Raw genomic sequence first — 17,240 nt, 5'->3', positions numbered from 1 at the left:
ATCTTCATCAAATGATTGCAATGACTCTTTAAATTACCTTTGGCTTAACAAAAACAGCATTATTTCAAAGTGGTTTTCTAATAGCACACACACTCTTTGATTTCAGAAATATGTTCACAGTTCGAATTCTACTGGAATTTGGTGTGAAATTTGAATTTGAATTCCAATTTCTGAAATTCTGACTAATTTCATTTAGGTATTTGGGGCATTCGGTAAACTTCATTTACACTGTAATTTAGGTGTTTGCAAATATCTGAATTTCAAAATAATGAAAAATGCGTCTGAATATTTTTTCGGAACGAAACGAACCGCACATGTGTATCCAGCGGGGGACATTAGTTCCTGGTGACCTGGGGAAGAGATTTCCTTAATGCGCAGGGATTTCCTCTCACTTCCTGTTTTGGCTATGGGACAGAAAGGGAAATCTCCCCAATGGGACACAAATGGCAAACATAAAAATTACAGAAGTTATAACCCTTCCTTACTCTATCCAAAATGCTGCAAAGAAGTAGCCTTGCTCTCTGTGTAGAAGCAGTGGTCTCTCTGCAGTGGATCAACATACCACCACCTAAATCAGAGATCCCCAATGATCAGGGAACATACAGTACTTAGGCTGTGGTTATTTACGAAAGTCAAACGAACAGTAAGAGTCGGTTCACACTATGGCGACACGACTTCGGGGCGACTTGCACTGACTTCCCATAATGGAAGTCAATGCAAGTCGCTCCGACTTCGGCCAAAAGTAGTGCAGGAACCTTTTTCTAAGTCGGAGCGACTTGAGTCGCTCCTATTAGAACGGTTCCAATTGCACAGAATGGAGCACGACTTGTCAGGCGACCAAGTCGCCTGACAAGTTGGAACAGTGTGAATCGGCACTAAGACTTTGTATACCTTTTTGTTTTGAAGTAGCTGAATTATACTTAAAACTTATACCTTAAAAAATTAAAAGGTAACTTTCATGTAATTGTTTTTGGCTGCAGATCAAACAAAGTAATGAAAAGAACTGGGGCTCATGGCTTAGGCAGCAGCCACAAAGCATACTTATCTTTAAGTTCTTTATTGAGGCCACAGGATTTCTTAGGCTCGGACCAAAGGAAGTTTACATATATTTTACTAGAGACATAGGGGCCTGATAATTCGTTTCACCACTTGCCCCTCGGAAGGTTTTATCCCCTTCATGATCAGGGCATTTTTTGCTATTCAGCACTCTGGCACTTTAACTGACATTTGTGCGATCATGCAACACAGTACGTAGAATACATTTATATAATTTTTTCACACATATAGAGCTTTCTTTTGGTGGTATTTGATCACCACTGAGTTTATTATTTTTTATTATATAAACGAAATAAGGCGGGGAGAATTTTGAACCCCACCCCTGAAAAACAAATGTTCTGCTTTCTGTTATAAAACATATCCAATAAAAAAAAATTAAAAATCTAAATTCTTCATAAATTTAGGCAAAAACATATTCTGCTACATATCACAAGTGTGTATTTATTGGTTTGTGTGAAAGTTATAGCACCTACAAACTATGGCATACTGCAATTTTTACAGCTATGACACTATACTGGTAATGGCGATGATCAGCAACTTATAGTGGGACTGTGATAGTGTAGCAGGAAATCTGGTGCCAACAGACCCACGCTGTGAGGTACACTAATTGACTGACACCGACATCAATAGTGACACACTAACACAGTGATCAGATATAATACTGTACACTGTCACTATACTAATTATACTGGCTGGGAAGGGGTTAACATAAAGCCGCAATCAAAGGGTAACTGTGTGCCTAATAAGTGTAATGTGTGTAATATTTGTAGTCCTGTATGTTTTTTTGTAAACACCGGACTCCATGCTGTTGTTGGACACAGCCGATCAGCAGGTCTAAGCCATAAATCATTGACTGACACCTGCTGACAAAATTGCATTGTATGCAACCGCAGGGGTATCAGCCGAGGGGCGTGTGCATGCGTGCCCCAAACCTGTAAGCAAACTGACAATGTTTATTTATGTTGCTCAGCCTGCATCTACTACTCGGTCACAGGAGTACTGTGTTCGAGCAGCAAGAAGTTAAATATTAATAGTCCAGTTTACATTTAATATACATACAATATTTCCCTACTACATTACATTCTGCCTATTTTAATTTTTCAGCCCAAGGGGACATGCTGCGGGTGCTGCAAGAGTTTCTGCGCCTGCTGTATCCGATGGATGAGTGGATTCATTGTTCTTCTGATGATAGCTGGAGTCGTCCTGTGTTTCAGGGTCTTTTTTGGTAAGGAAATGGTAACTTAATACAAACAGGAAAAATACATATTGTACATCAGTACAGTTGCAACAACAAATGCAACAAAACAACAACAATTTTCTTGCCTAGGGACCCGATTCATGTACTAACTTGAAGTAGTAAGCATGCAAAAACACTTAAAGGGTTGGTTCACCTTTACCAAAAATGACCTATGCAGGTAAGGGGTGTCTGTAGATAAAAACAAACTGTGCAGCTTTAACCAAAGTTGAATAATGGTATGTTATAAGGAAAGCTTAGGCCGAAACGCGTTAGATTTTCCAATATATTTTAACTGCTTCAGTGCAAAATAACATTTCATAAGAAGGAGCGATCGTTTGCCGGCTTTTGATTTCTATGGATTCATATTGGCTGAGATAGCAAGAGCATCGACACACAGCCCATTATCCTTTTATTGCTGTAGAGCTTGGATGAGTTCTTATACTTCAAAGTTGAATAATGCCCTTGCTATAGATGTAGGCCTTTTATAAACCTTATGAAGCTTGACTGAAAAACTCCCAGAGATTGTATCATCCTGTCCTACGTTGTTGCTAGGATGTTGCTAAGACACTCCCAGCTGTTACTGTACACATCCATCATCGATTGAGCCATTAAGTGGCCTCTCAAACTCCGAGCTCAAAGCACCTGCATCAGGGGAAAAAATTGCATGTGAGAGGGTTTGAAATAGAGAAAAAGCTCCCTTATGTGATGGTGAAGGTGAGCAGTAACAGCAATCTCTGGGGATTTTTCAGTCAGACTTCATGAAGTATGTAAATGGACTGTAACTATAGCAAGGACATTATTCAATGTCTCCTGCATCCTTCTGCTTTTCAGATTCCCTCCCGTGTTCCAGCAGATGCACCAGCACTCATAATATACTTGGTCAAAGCTGCAAAGTCTCATACCTCCCAACTTTCTGAGATGGAAATGAGGGACACCTATTAGAAAAAGTACGTAGGTGTAGGACACGCCTCATTAAAGGAGAATTGTACAAAAAAAAGTGGTTAAACCCACAAGTGCTCTTTTTATCCCTACAATTTCTTTATAATGGCTTTTGAAATTTATGAATGCAGCAATTTAGAAATGGAATGAAAGGTTTAGCAATGTAAAACACTTTGTGATAGATAAGTAATGCATTTTACATATGTAGCACAACCCCATGGGGGCTGTTGAGTAATAGCACCTCCTCTGCACTCCCTAGACCCTGCGACATCTCCGACTCGCTGGGCACTACAGGTTCAGACATATTGGAACAATAATGCTCTGGACACTTATGTACCAGTGTAATGATTTACTGGATCAAAATAGATATAACAGATAAAAAACCAACACACAAAATATGCAATTAAGGATGAAGGAGTGTTTGGTCTCCCAAATCCCAATAATGTATATGAGATCTGAGACACAAACACCAAATGAATCAAATACTTAGCAATCTATATATATATATATATATATATATATATATATATATATAAAGTTTTATATAATCACAGTAAGTGTTAGTGACTATGATGCAATATGGATTACTCACTATTAAGTAAATTGAATTTAACAATCTCAGCAATTACTGTTATGTACTCCCTATGTAAGAGACTCAGTCTGAATAACTGACATGAACACTTTGAAGACTGGGGGCCCCCTTTAAGTATTAATTACTAGAGTCACTACCCTAGCAAGGCCTTGCGGTTCTTCGCCGGCAGTTGGAGCTCTAGAGAATCACTTACTTAAGTGATATTTGTAATCCACAAAAGGCTGGTGTAGGCAGTATCCAGATCCTAAAGTAAATGTATGCTGTGTGCAATGATAGGTATACTTGCGATTCTCCACAGATTACCAGGAACTTTACTGTAGTGGCAGTTTCCAGCAGTGATCTTCTCAGCCTCTCACAGAATGCTCTCCCTCTGAGGCTGTGTCACAGACAGTTTCAGCACTCTCGGTACGTGGGTCTATCTTTCTCTCTCCGCACTGCTCTCTGTCCTTCCATTCCCCGCACTGGATCAGTCACCTCACCGTGACTTCCGCCGTCTTCCTCTCTCAGGATGCACTCTCTCTCCTCGACCTAGGCCTCATTCTCCTGCCTCTCTCTCCCGGTCAGTCCGTTCTGCTGCTCTCCTCCGCACATCCACACTACACAAGTTCCCACCCCACCCCCAATTTATCTACTCTTCCATGATCCTTTGCAGATCCCTCAATGCTGCCTGGGAGTGTGGTCCAGTCAATCTATCACTGCATGGTCCACGCCTCCTTTCAAACTATATCCCCCATAATCCAGTTCAACGCTCTCTGGGAGAAACCCATCCTCTTTCCATAGTTCTTAAAGGAACAACCAGTCCAGGCCTAAATCGCAATTCATTACTATAATGCCATATTTCAACCTGGCTACACATACAACTATAAAGATCAGACCAAAATGAGAGATAAATGAGGAGGAAAGACAGACAGAGGGACTTTGCTCCAATTCAGGGAAAGTCCCTCGGAATCAGGGACAGTTAGGAGCTATGCAGTTTGTGTTATTTTCACACACTCCCTATCAGTTTTATTTACCTGTTCCCTTGCTTCTGCAGGTTCCCCCCAGGCTGTAGGTCCAGTCCCCGCAGACTCCTCTCCTCCTTCTCACTCCATAGCACTGGTCACCTTCATTTTAAATCTTCTCCTCTATGCTCTAGTGGTCAGATGCCCTCTGACATCATCAAGACCATTGCCCTGTATTGGACATGAGGATGCTGAGGGAAATTCCACTGACAAAATATAGTCTCTTTAAATGTGCATATAATTAACGGGTGTATTTTCACAATGTCAGGACCCAGACTTGAACCTGGGATCTCCAGTGTGTCTGCCAATGACTCTACTTGCTGAGCCACCTGGAAATACTGACAAAATGTAGTGGACTAGACAGACAGCTAAATGTAAAATATATCTGAGAATAGCCAAGTCTTGTAGCCATCTGCAAGCTTTACTTATCTACAAGCAACCCTAGTATTGAGAGTAAATGAACAGTATAAATAGTAAATGTTTGCAATTTTGGCATAGATGTTGAAATGAAACAGTCTGCTATGTTTACCGATAAATAACAACAAGTTGTGAAGTGTGTACTTCAAAAGTGCAATCATTGCAGAGATCTCTGTGTTGTAAATTAAGTGCTGATTAGAATAAAGGGTTACTCTGCTTTTGTGGGGGAAAAAATAGCTAACAAAGAAAAATGAATATAGTGTACACAGTTGTGACACAAGTCATCTTTTATGTGAATGTTAATAAAAATGACCTTTCCTTTTCAATCTGCAGCTCTGTAATTTTCTGAAAATGCAATGCACCCCAGAAACATAATTTCCTGCTTGTGTGATCTGCTCACCAATTTTCCCAGAAGTCTGCCTAAGATACAAGTCATATTTTAGGCATCCCCTGCAACAAATATGTCACTTTTGGTGAGATACTCCCAATAGGAACACGTCTAAAGGCTAGTACACACTATAAAAAAAATCAGGCGAGAATTTTCATCCAAAGAACTTTCGTACGATTTTTGTATAGTGTGAACACAACTTTCTACAGCTGATTCCAACCTTCAGAACAATAATTTCCGAAGGGACAAGCTCCAAAATTTTTCTCGTACGGGAACAGAACGAACGATTTTCACTTAATGTGTACCTGAGGAAAATCAGAAATGAAAGACTGTGATCAGAAACAATAAACAACAAAAAAAAGCCTTTGTTGTACAAGAATTTCCGTATGAATTTTCATTTTCAATGATTTTTTCGAGTTTTGAACAAGCTTTTGTTTTCTATACAATGCATATTGTACAGAAAACATAAGCTTCTACAGTTACGCTTTAAGTATTTATATTTGTAAATGACATAAATGTGAAACTGTAATATATCCCAGGTAATACACTGTATAACACAAAGCAGTGCTGAAATATAAAGATAAAAAAGTCCCAAACTAGTCCATAAAGTATCAGGGCTCAAAAGGAAAAATCTGAACACCGCCTCCAAGTCTGGCAAAGTTCACTCCACACCCCTATGATAATACCAATCTACCTACCAGCAGGGCCGCTGATAGGGGGGACAACCAGTCCTCTTGTAGGGGCCCCAACAGCACGGGGAACCGGTGCAGTTGGGAGGAGTGCCAATTACAGAAAGAAGCACTGTGCAGCTCTCTGCAGCAGCTGAAAGCCTGTGCCTCCCCCTTCTGCCAGCTTTCAGCTGCTGCAGAGAGAGACACAGACACAGGGCATCGTTCCCCAACATTGATTCCCCCTCCCTGCTCTGCCTGCTTCTGATCCCCCCCTCCCTGTGTGCCCCCCTTTCACTGTGTCACCCCCCCCCCCCCCCCGCAGCAGCACTGCGGGCTTTCCTGTCCTGTTAAAAAAAGAACAAATTGTAATAAAAAAAAAAAATTAAACATAGTAGTACATAATTAAAAAAATTGAAAAATAAAATAATTTTAATAATTTTAACATTTAATAAAATATTTAACTTTTTTTTTTTTAATGTAAAAAACAACCAAAAAAGTGCTAATTCACAGAGGTTCTCTCTTATGCTTGTGTCCGCTAATAATGATTGTAGTGTATTTTTAGTACAAATATTGTCTTGATAAATTCGGGTTACCCTGCCAGGTAGGCTATACGGGGCCCAGTGATTATTAACAGCAGCCCTGCCTACCAGACTGCCATTACCCTCAATAAAGAGTGGTCATCTCTTAGTTGCCACACTTCAGGTCATGGCTAGAGATGAAAACACCTGGATCCAACTATGGTATGCAGTGCCTTTGAGAGCTCCTTCAAAATGGCCAAATAACTCAATCTCCCAGGCTTCTAACACAGATCTCATTATGGACTGGATCAAAACTTATAAGAGTGTAAAACAAATTCTCCATAGTGCGGTCAATTTTAAAAGCAACTTAATCAAAAAATACAGTGAACACACTCACAAAGCTATACAAAAACATGCACATAAAAATAATCTTACAAAATGGTTGCAGCATCCGGCGTGGTGGCATTACGCAGAGCTCTTAAAAGGTCATGGCAGTCTGGTAAGCAGATTGGTATTATTACAGTGGTGTGGAGTGAACTTTTCCAGACATCGGAGGTGGTGTTGTGATCTTTCATTTGAGCTCTGACTTTTTGTGGACTCATTTGGGATTTTTTATCTTTATATTTTAGCACTGCATTGTGTTATATTTTATTAGTGATTCGTGATCTACAAATTTTTGCTGGCTGCCTCTTTAGTATATTAAGTGTCTGAGCGCAGATGATACAGTATATTTGTTTTTGAATACATCCCATGTTCCTAAAGCAGAAGATACATTATATATATTTCTTACATCCATTGCAAATCCAATAATAAGGGGTTTATTCTATTTATTTTAGGATAGTGTATGATGTCATAAGGGGACATCCTTTTTCCCATGTGTTAACTGTACATTCAGAACAGGTTTATAGCACAGATAGAGCTTAAAGACCACAAAATGCACTAAGACTACCGTACTTCTTTTCTACTTTTTTAACTGCCAAGTGTCTAAAGCAGTATTAAACCTAGGGCTTTTCTTCAGCTGGAACTTGTTGGAACTCAGTTCCACCACCTTAGGCTCAGGCCCTCTGCTCCCTGCTCATCACTATCACTTGTAAACACAGAGGTCTGGCTTCCTGTGTTTTCCAAGTGCAGTATGGGGACAAAGGAGATGTCAGTGCTTGGGGTGCAGTGTGAATGCTGACACCCCCACTGGATGATCTCCCTGCAAGTAAGAGAGGCAAAGCCCTCTACAGTGTGAGGGGAGGTAGTAGAGAAAAAGAGGGGTAAAAGTGAGATATGGATGGGGGATGCCGAGCTAAGCTGCTGTGGAAGAAGGCTGAACTCTGCACTCTGTGTGTAGCGCCCCCCTGAACCCTGCACTTTATACCTAGCACACTCCTGAACTCTGCACGTAGCACACCCCTGAACTCTGCACTTTGTGTGTAACCCCACCGAACTCTGCACTCCTGGTATTTGATGCCCCTTTAAGACCCTCTCACTGTTAGTGAAATTTTGACCAGTTTGGGGAGGGGGTTTTGGGGGGGGGGGGGGGGGGGGTCGTGGTTTAGTTCCTGCACCTTTTTTCTGAGAAAAAACGCCCTAATTAAACCAAAAGCCAAAAATGTATTATATTTCAGCTTACCAGTCTTTAGATGTGGTTGATGCCTCAGTTTCCTTTTTTGGCTTTTTCCCCTTTGTTTTCACCTGGTGATCTAGCCAGTACCACACATCCTGTATTAGTGAGACACCACTCTGGAAGAATGAGAATAGGAGGCACAGCAATATTATCAGTCTGGGGGGGAGTGGAGTTGTGAGGGAATCCGGATACCCCGACTGGGTATCTCCACCAAGAAGCTGCTTCCTAAGCTCTGGAACACGAGATCCGTGAATCTGGCTATAGTTCCCCCAAGAACTCAACAGTACAAGTTTTGGAGTGAACCAGAATCAAACTGTTTATTCACACACTAGCACAAAGAGATATACACTGTGGGACAACCCCTCCCCCTTAGCAGCCAATCCACATACACATATACATCCCATAATAAGCTTATCTTAAGGCAGACAGAAACAATAGAACAATGGGATGCAGGTACTTAACAATAAAAAACCCCACCCCACTAGCAAGGGTCTATGAGACACTCCTGCAATATTTTAGCAATCTGTTAAGTCAAACCATTTATCTTTATATATTTCCTGAGGGATATTGTCCAGAAATATTATTGTCCCAAGTGAAAGAGCCCCTCACTCTTTCAACACAAACCACACATATAGAAGTCAGGATAACCGGGGTAATACCAAATGCTGAGTCTGGTGTGGTTGTACAGCGAATCTGATTAGTGCAGACCCGACTGGGGTTCTTGGTCACCCTGTGCCCCTAATAGACACAGGGTGACTTACACATAAGAGGGGCTGGGGAAGCTGGACAAGGAGTTTCCTGACCTCTCTAAAGTAATCTGGGTTCCACAAGCCCCCCAACCAAAGTGACATACATCACAAGAGTGTTAAACATATTAGCAGATTTAGAACCACTAACAAACTGAAGCCAAACTCTATCTCACATTTTATTATCAGGTACAGCAAAAAGTGTTTTTCCTTTTGAGATAAAGGTTTGCATGAATAAATAAAAGCTGGTCATTTTCATCATCCCTCCCAGTGTTAGGTGTTTTGTCTCATCCATGTAAACTGATGCATTCTGCTGGAGATCTTGGGCTTGTACAAAGCAGACTTGGAGGCTGGATCACCAGATGAAAATACCAGAAAGCAAGCTTAAAAAAATGAATTTAATACAGCCATTACATCAAAGAACGGGTATGATGCAATATAATAAATGTTTGCTTTTGGGTTTAATACTGTTTTAAAGCAGAACAACACTGCATCTGAGCACCACATACCAAAAACGCTGTTTAAATCAGTTATAATGTTCAAAGCAAATTCACCCATCCATCCATGTTTCCATGCTTTATTTTGCTTTATTTTACCCCCTAGCATTTCTGGCCATTGCCATCTTGAGTAAGGGCAGATGAGGTACTTCCTGGAATCCATCTGCTCTTAGCTCAGGCATGCAGATGTTCTATTAGAATGCCACTACCTATCAGATTGTGCAACGGAAGTGACGCTCGGACCAAAAAACACTTACTGTGCATGCGCAATGACAGGTAGCGGTAATCTGATAGAACAGCGGTAATCTGATAAAACATATTACTACACCCAGCTACGTCTTTCATTTCAGAGTATTTTTAGAAATAAAGTGAAATAAAGTGAGCGGATATAAACAGTGATGATAATAACGGCGCTAAAGTATACTTAACGCTGTTACTTTTGAGGGTAACTAATAACCTAACTGATTACTTTTCCCCTCATGGTAACGCTGTTCCCATTACTTATGCGGCGTTACCGCAATTACATCTACCGCCACTAGATGGCAGTAGTGTAATTCCTCCTCACTCCTCTATGACCCTGCCGTCGCTGTCTGCGGTACTGGCATGTGACATGGAGGCGAGTGGAGAGGGAGAGCGGACCGACCGAGGGGAACCATGAGAGCGGTGAGAGCCCCACCGATACCGAACTGCACTGTAGCTGTACATCCACCAACCCCCCCCCCCCCCATATACATCTAACTACCCACCTTATATACCTACCTACCCACCCTATACACGCACTGACCCCTATATACACACCTACATACTGACCCCCAAATACACCTACCCACCTTTTACACCTCCTGACCCCTATATACACCTACCTACCCACCCTATACACCCACTGACCCCTATATACACCTACCTACCCACCCTATACACCCACTGACCCCTATATACACCTACCTACCCACCCTATACACCCACTGACCCTTCTATACACCTATCTACTCACCCTATACACCCACTGACCTCCATATACACCTAACCATCCACCCTATACACCCACTGACCCCCAAATACACCTAGCCATCCACCCTATACACCCACTGACCCCCAAATACACCTACCCACCCACCCTATACACCCACTGAACCCCAAATACACCTACCAACCCTATACACCTGATGACCCTTCTATACACCTATGTATGGGGGGGGGGGGGTAACTGCGCTAGATAATAGTGAATCAAAGCAGCAACTTAAAGTGTGACATACACCCAAAAGAAATAATATAAACGAAGCTGCGCTAAAAATTTAACATTATTAGAACTGTATATAGTATTAAGTACAATAGTCCATATAAAGTCCTATCAACAAATTAAGTGAAAAATAAGTGAAGAATAGTAGGACAATAGTAGAAAATTCTTGACTAAAGGTGTCCAAATAGTCCGTATAAGATAAGTGCATCCAAACTGAGTTGACACTCTTCAATATAGGGATTATCACTAATATGCGCAAACTGCTTACCAGAAAAAACTATATCAAGCGCCTGATTTTATGATGTATATTCTCCGGATCCACAGTATAACCAAGGATTAAGGAAGACACTTGGATAAATTCCATCCTCAGATGACACGATGCACTCAGTAGGCGTCAAACATGTGCATGTTAAAAATATGAAAACTCATAGCGTGATACTGTATTTAAATAAGAAGGTGCACGTACCACATATATCGCCACCTATATGTGTGGTCCATCCTACAGATTGGAAATTAAGAGCTAAAGTGAAAGACGGTAACCTCCACCGACACCACGAACTGCTTACCAGACACACATATATATATAGCAAAAGAAAGATATAGATCCAGATGTGTGCCAGTCGTCAGTCATAAGCGTGACCTCCACCCACATGTACAAACTGCTTACCAGATGTATAGAATTAGGTGCCAAATAACAGATGCCAATTCACTTATAAGAAATAGCCAAAAGAGGGTAAGACCCACAGGAGTACCAAACTTCAGTCCAAAGCCGTGACCACCACCGACATATACAACTGCTTACCAGATGTACACTTAAAAAGTGCAGACAGCACATTACTGATCCCCTCAGTAGCATGGATTGTACAGGTCCCAACAGATGTAAACTCAATGAAGTGCAGACAGCAGATACTGATCCCCTCAGGAGTATAGAATATACAGGTCCCAACTAGGAGAAGATACTATATCCAAGGATTTCCCCAGAGGCGTCAAGTCATATGGTCACATATAAGAAATAAAATGCCCCATAGTGTAAAACCATAAACATTTAATCAGCATAAAAAAGGTAACACTTGCAAACAGCAAAGGGTAAAAGTGCTGTAATAGAGCCGCCGGCCGGTCGGCTCCTACCACCCGTCCTCCGTCTCGTGTTGGTGACGTCAGCACGCCGCAACCAACATACGTTTCGCCAGCATTTACGTTTTTAAGGTATGGGCGGCGTACTGACGACACCAGTTAAATACACTTGCAAAAAAGTTCTATACACCTACCTACTCACCCTATACACCCACTGACCCCCAAATACACCTACCCACCCCCCATATACCCACTGACCCCCAAATACACCTACCTACCCTATACACCCACTGACACCCAAATACTCTTGCCCACCCACCCTATACACCGGCAGTGTACCATGCAGGTACCACAGTGCCACTCTCAGCAAATACCACTCAGGTACCACTAAGCAAATACCACTCAGGTTCCAATGTACCGCGCAGCCAGCCAGTACCACTCAGCAAATAACACTCAGGTACCAGTGTACCACGCAGCCAGCCAGTACCACTCAGCAAATACCACTCAGGTACCATACCAGTGTACCACGCAGGTATCACTAAGCAAATACCACGCAGGTACCACTCAGCAAATACCACGCAGGTACCACTAAGCAAATACCACGCAGGTACCACTAAGCAAATACCACGCATACAAGGGGCATACAAGGGGCACACAAGTTATTTGACATATTTGATTATTTTTTTAAAGTAACGCAATGGTAACGCAATAGTTACTTTCCCTGGAAATTAGTTACTTTTATACTTATGTATCAGGCAGTTACTAACTCAGTTACTTTTTGGGAGAAGTAACTAGTAACTATAACTAATTACTTTTTTTAGGTTACATGACCAACACTGGATATAAATAAATATAGTATATTGACATATGTGATGCTGTTTGGATGTTTCATTTTGAAAGCATAAAGTGTTAGAGATTATTATTATTATACAGGATTTATATAGCGCCAATAGTTTGCGCAGCGCTTTACAGTGTGGGGGAAGACAATACAGTTACAGTACAATTCAATACAGGAGGAATCAGAGGGCCCTGCTCGTTAGAGCTTACAATCTAGAAGGGAGGGTCAAGTGAAACAAAAGGCAGTAACCGAGGGGGATGGGCAGATGGATAAAATGGAGGTAGAGTTGTTAGGTGTGGGTAGGATAGGCTTCACTGAAGAGGAGGGTTTTCAGAGCTAATAGAGTAGGAGATAATCGGACAGATAAGGGTAAGGAAGTCCATAGGATTGGAGAGGCTCTGGTAAAGTCCTGGAGGCGAGCATGGGAGGAGGTGACAAGGGAGCTAGAGAGCAAGAGGTTTTGAGAGGAATGAAGAGAGCGATTAGGTTGGTATTTTGAGACTAGGCTAGTGATGTAATTGGGGGTTAAGCTGTGGATGGCTTTGTAAGATGTTGTTAGTATTTTGAATTTGATTCGTTGGGTGAGCAGAAGCCAGTGGAGGGCTTGACAGAGAGGAGCGGCGGACACTGAGCGATTGGTAAGATGGATCAGTCTGGCGGCAGCATTCATGATGGATTGAAGGGGGATAGCCTGTGTAGAGGTAAGCCAATGAGAAGGGAATTGCAGTAGTCGAGGAGCGAGATGACCAGGGAGTGAACTAGGAGCTCTGTTGTGTCTTTGGTTAGAAAGGGGCGTATTTTGGAGATATTGCGGAAGTTAAGGCGGCAAGATTTGGATAGCGATTGGATGTGGGGCTTGAAGGAGAGTTCAGAGTCCAGGACAACACCTAGGACCTTGGCATGCGGGGATGGGCTGATAGTATTTGCATCGATATTGACAGAGAGATCAGGGGAAGGGGCACATGGTGGAGGAAAAATTCTAAGCTCGGTTTTGGAGGGATTGAGTTTGAGGAAGTGGTGTGACATCCAGACCGATATATCAGATAGTAAATTAGTGATACGTGCGGAGAGTGAGAAAGGTGAGGGGTGGATAAATAGATTTGGGTATCGTCAGCATAGAGATGGTATTGGAAGCCGTGGGAGGCTATCAGCTTACCCAGGGAGGAGGTGTAGATTGAAAATAGGAGGCATCCAAGAACAGAGCCTTGGGGGAACCCAACAGAGAAGGGAAGAGGAGAGGAGGAAGTGGAATTGTAAGGAAGATAACCAGTGAAGAGTACAGTCATGGAGACCAAAGGCATGGAGTTTATTGAGGAGGAGGGGATGGTCAACCATATCAAAGGCAGCAGAGAGGTCTAGGAGGAGGAGTACAGAATAGTGTCCATTGGTTTTGGCCGTTAGTAGATCGTTTGTCAGTTTTAGGAGAGCAGTTTCAGTGGAGTGTTGAGGCCGAAATCCAGACTGAAGGGGATCAAGGAGGCTATTCTCGGCAAGGTGGTCGCACAGTCGGTTGTAGACCAGACATTCAAGGAGTTTGGATAAAAAAAGGGAGCAAGGAAATAGGGCGTAGGTTGTTAAGTATGGGGCTGATTAGTGCATGTTTTAGAGAGTTGGGGAAGATGCCAGAAGAGAGGGAGAGATTGAAGATGTGGGTTAGAGAGTGTAGAGAGTGTAGAGAGTGTAGAATAGGGCCAGAGGGTGAACGTAGCATTTGCGAGGGAACAGGATCCAGAGGGCAGGTGGTTAAGTGGACGTTAGCAAGTAGTTTAGCAACCTTGTCTATAGTGGTGGGGTTGAATGAGGGAAGTGGTGATCGCACCTGTGGGCATTAGGCGTAAAGGATTGAAGGTATCTGAACGGCAATGATCTCCTAACGGTTTGCATCAATCTTTTGTTTGAAGTGGTTGGCAATCTCCTGGGCAGTGAGTGAATCAGTGGGTGGAGGCAGTGGATGACGGAGTAGAGAATTAGAGGTAGCGAAGAGTTGCTGGGGGCGAGATGACAGGTTGTTAATGAGAGTGATAAAATAGGTCTGCTTGGCAGTGTGGAGACTGGAATTATATTTTTGGAGGGCAGATGCTTTTTCAGACTTCTTGTGTTATCTGTTTGCCAAGGTTGAAGGGGTCGGGGTCGGATTCGGTGTGTAGTGAGGGGGGCCAGAGTGTCCAGGGAGGCTAAGAGTGAAGCATTGTAGACAGAAGTGGCTAGATTGGTGCAGGACAGGGGTGCGATTTTGTCATAGAGGTGGTCGGTAGCAGAGTAGAGAAGAGAAGGGTTGAGATGGCGTAGGTTTCTGCGGGTAACTGTAAGATGAGGGTGTGTGGCGCGCTTTTAGAAGTGGAGATGGTAATTAAATGAATGTGCTTAGGATAAATAAATAAATAGTATGTTCTGTGGTGGGGTAGGTATGTTGGTTAGTTTTGCAATGCCTATTTAAAACATTCAACTCAATTAAGAACTTTCCAAAATTAAAATAATTTTCCACAATAGTGCCAAGTGTTATCAATTGTAAAGTGCTGAGTGCTTATAATCTTCAATCGCTGAATAACTTAATCAATTATTGTGTGAAAAACTTCAAACAATGAGTAAATTCCAATACAAAAATCAATAAATAAATACCATCAGTGCATAAAAGATTATTTCCAACAGTGCATAAATGATTATTTCCAAACTTCAGTATATATCCATATGTAAAATAAATAAACTAAATCTTAAATTAATAAAGTGCAGTCTTCAGTGAATGTCCATATATACTTTTCACCGCAAAAAAATCTGTGCTAGTATATTCAGCTGTGCAATTTCCTTATAAAAACAAGGGTGCATCCATGCAAATAATAAGGGTGCAGTGACTCGTTCCTCCACCAGGTGTCACCTATGGGTGTCCTAACTTCTCACCTCAATAACCTTAGATAATCGCCTGAATATCTATTAGCCCTCGGTTGGGTATTTTCTGGCCCGGATGTCCTGTCTATTGATTCCTTCTGTTGATATCTGGTTCCTTAACAGGGATCTTATCTCGATGTTTCTATGGTCCTTAGTGATTCCAATCTGCTAGCCAACTAACCAACATAACTACCCCACCACAGAACATACTATTTATTTATTTATCCTAAGCTTATTCATTTAATTACCATCTCCACTTCTAAAAGCGCGCCACACACCCCTATATTTAATATTTTACTGACTGGTGTCTAGTACCAGTTTAGTGGCGCAGCATTCAGAAAGGGATCCATCACCTCTCACAGCGCGGGTATCACCTATACATATACAATTAACTGTAAGATCAGCAGTCCAGGGTGTACCAACATGGCCTCGCCACCTTCCTAACCATCAAAACAGCATCACAGATGTCAATACACTATATTTATTTATTTACGTTCACTTTATTGCTACAAATACTCAGAAATTCCAGACGTAGCTGGGTGTAGTAAGATGTCCGCATGGGTATTCTATCACATTACCGTTACCCGTCAGATCATGAAGTGTTTGAAATGCATAGGGCCGTGGAATGCATTTTTTTTTTTTTTTTAAGCCCGTAGCGTGTGAAACACACTCAAAAGACTTCACCCGGTGCATAAAAAAGTGCACACACACAAACGTGAGGAACACAAAAAGTGCACAGGGTGTGCAAACAAATGGTCTTCCCTCCGAAGAGGTAGGACCCGAACCTCGATCCCCCGGGGCGCAAGACTCCTGACAGGGATTTAAGGTACTCATGGTCTGTCTGGCCGAAACCAGACTGACCCCGTTCTTCAGGGGGACTGCCGAAACAGCCCCCACCGAGTACTAAGTGGGGCTCCCCCGAAGGGAGACCCCATGAGAGAGGGCGGACCAAGCCAAAAGGCCATATCCACCCCCTCCCAAGACTCAAGGTAGGGCCCGAGGACCCACACCCTACAAGTCGTGCAAGTGGAAAAAAAGGTGATAGAAAGTGACAAACTACAAAGAAAAAGCACACACAAACAAAAAGGTGGGGGAGGGGAAGTGGAGAGGTGAATTAGTGCCCTTGTGAAAATACAAGGGCAGGCCTTCCGGCCGGAATAAAAATTCCTCTGGTCGAAGCCAAAAGGCCTTGCCCAAGAGGCAGGTGCTTAAAAAAGTGTGCGTAGGTGCAGTGACCATGGTGCCAAAAAACTCAAGGCGAGCTGCCCCTCACCAGTGAGAATTAAGGCACCCCTGGGCTGCCACCCCAGGGGCACATACACTACGGGCTTTCTCTACCCCGGCCCAAAGGCCAGACCGAGTGTAGCCCTATCCTACCAGGAGGCATCAGAACTTTGGACAGCTTAGGGAGAACCTGCCTTCAACTGGGGACAAGCCTTTTGCAAGGCCAGATTCAACCCAGGAGGAAAAGCTCCCCCACCGCCACCGCCGTTCCTTACCAATCACATCCAGGAGCAGTACTAACTGG

General features: G+C 42.6%; 1 protein-coding gene across 1 annotated transcript in view; it reads left to right on the top strand.

The window, feature by feature from the left end:
• The window catches only part of LOC309547840 (transmembrane protease serine 11D-like), a 90,726-nt gene that overhangs the window by 36,341 nt on the left and 37,145 nt on the right, over positions 1-17,240 (top strand). Inside the window, exon 3 of the mRNA XM_082247845.1 lies at positions 2,161-2,281. Within this exon, the coding sequence (XP_082103971.1) occupies positions 2,161-2,281 (121 nt within the window). The remainder of the gene's footprint in view (positions 1-2,160; positions 2,282-17,240) is intronic.

Source organism: Pelophylax lessonae (genome assembly GCF_965119305.1).
Source record: "Pelophylax lessonae genome assembly, chromosome: 2".
NCBI lineage: Eukaryota > Metazoa > Chordata > Amphibia > Anura > Ranidae > Pelophylax > Pelophylax lessonae.
The sequence above is the reverse complement of the archived record's forward strand: the minus strand, read 5'-3'. Positions and strand labels throughout refer to the sequence as shown.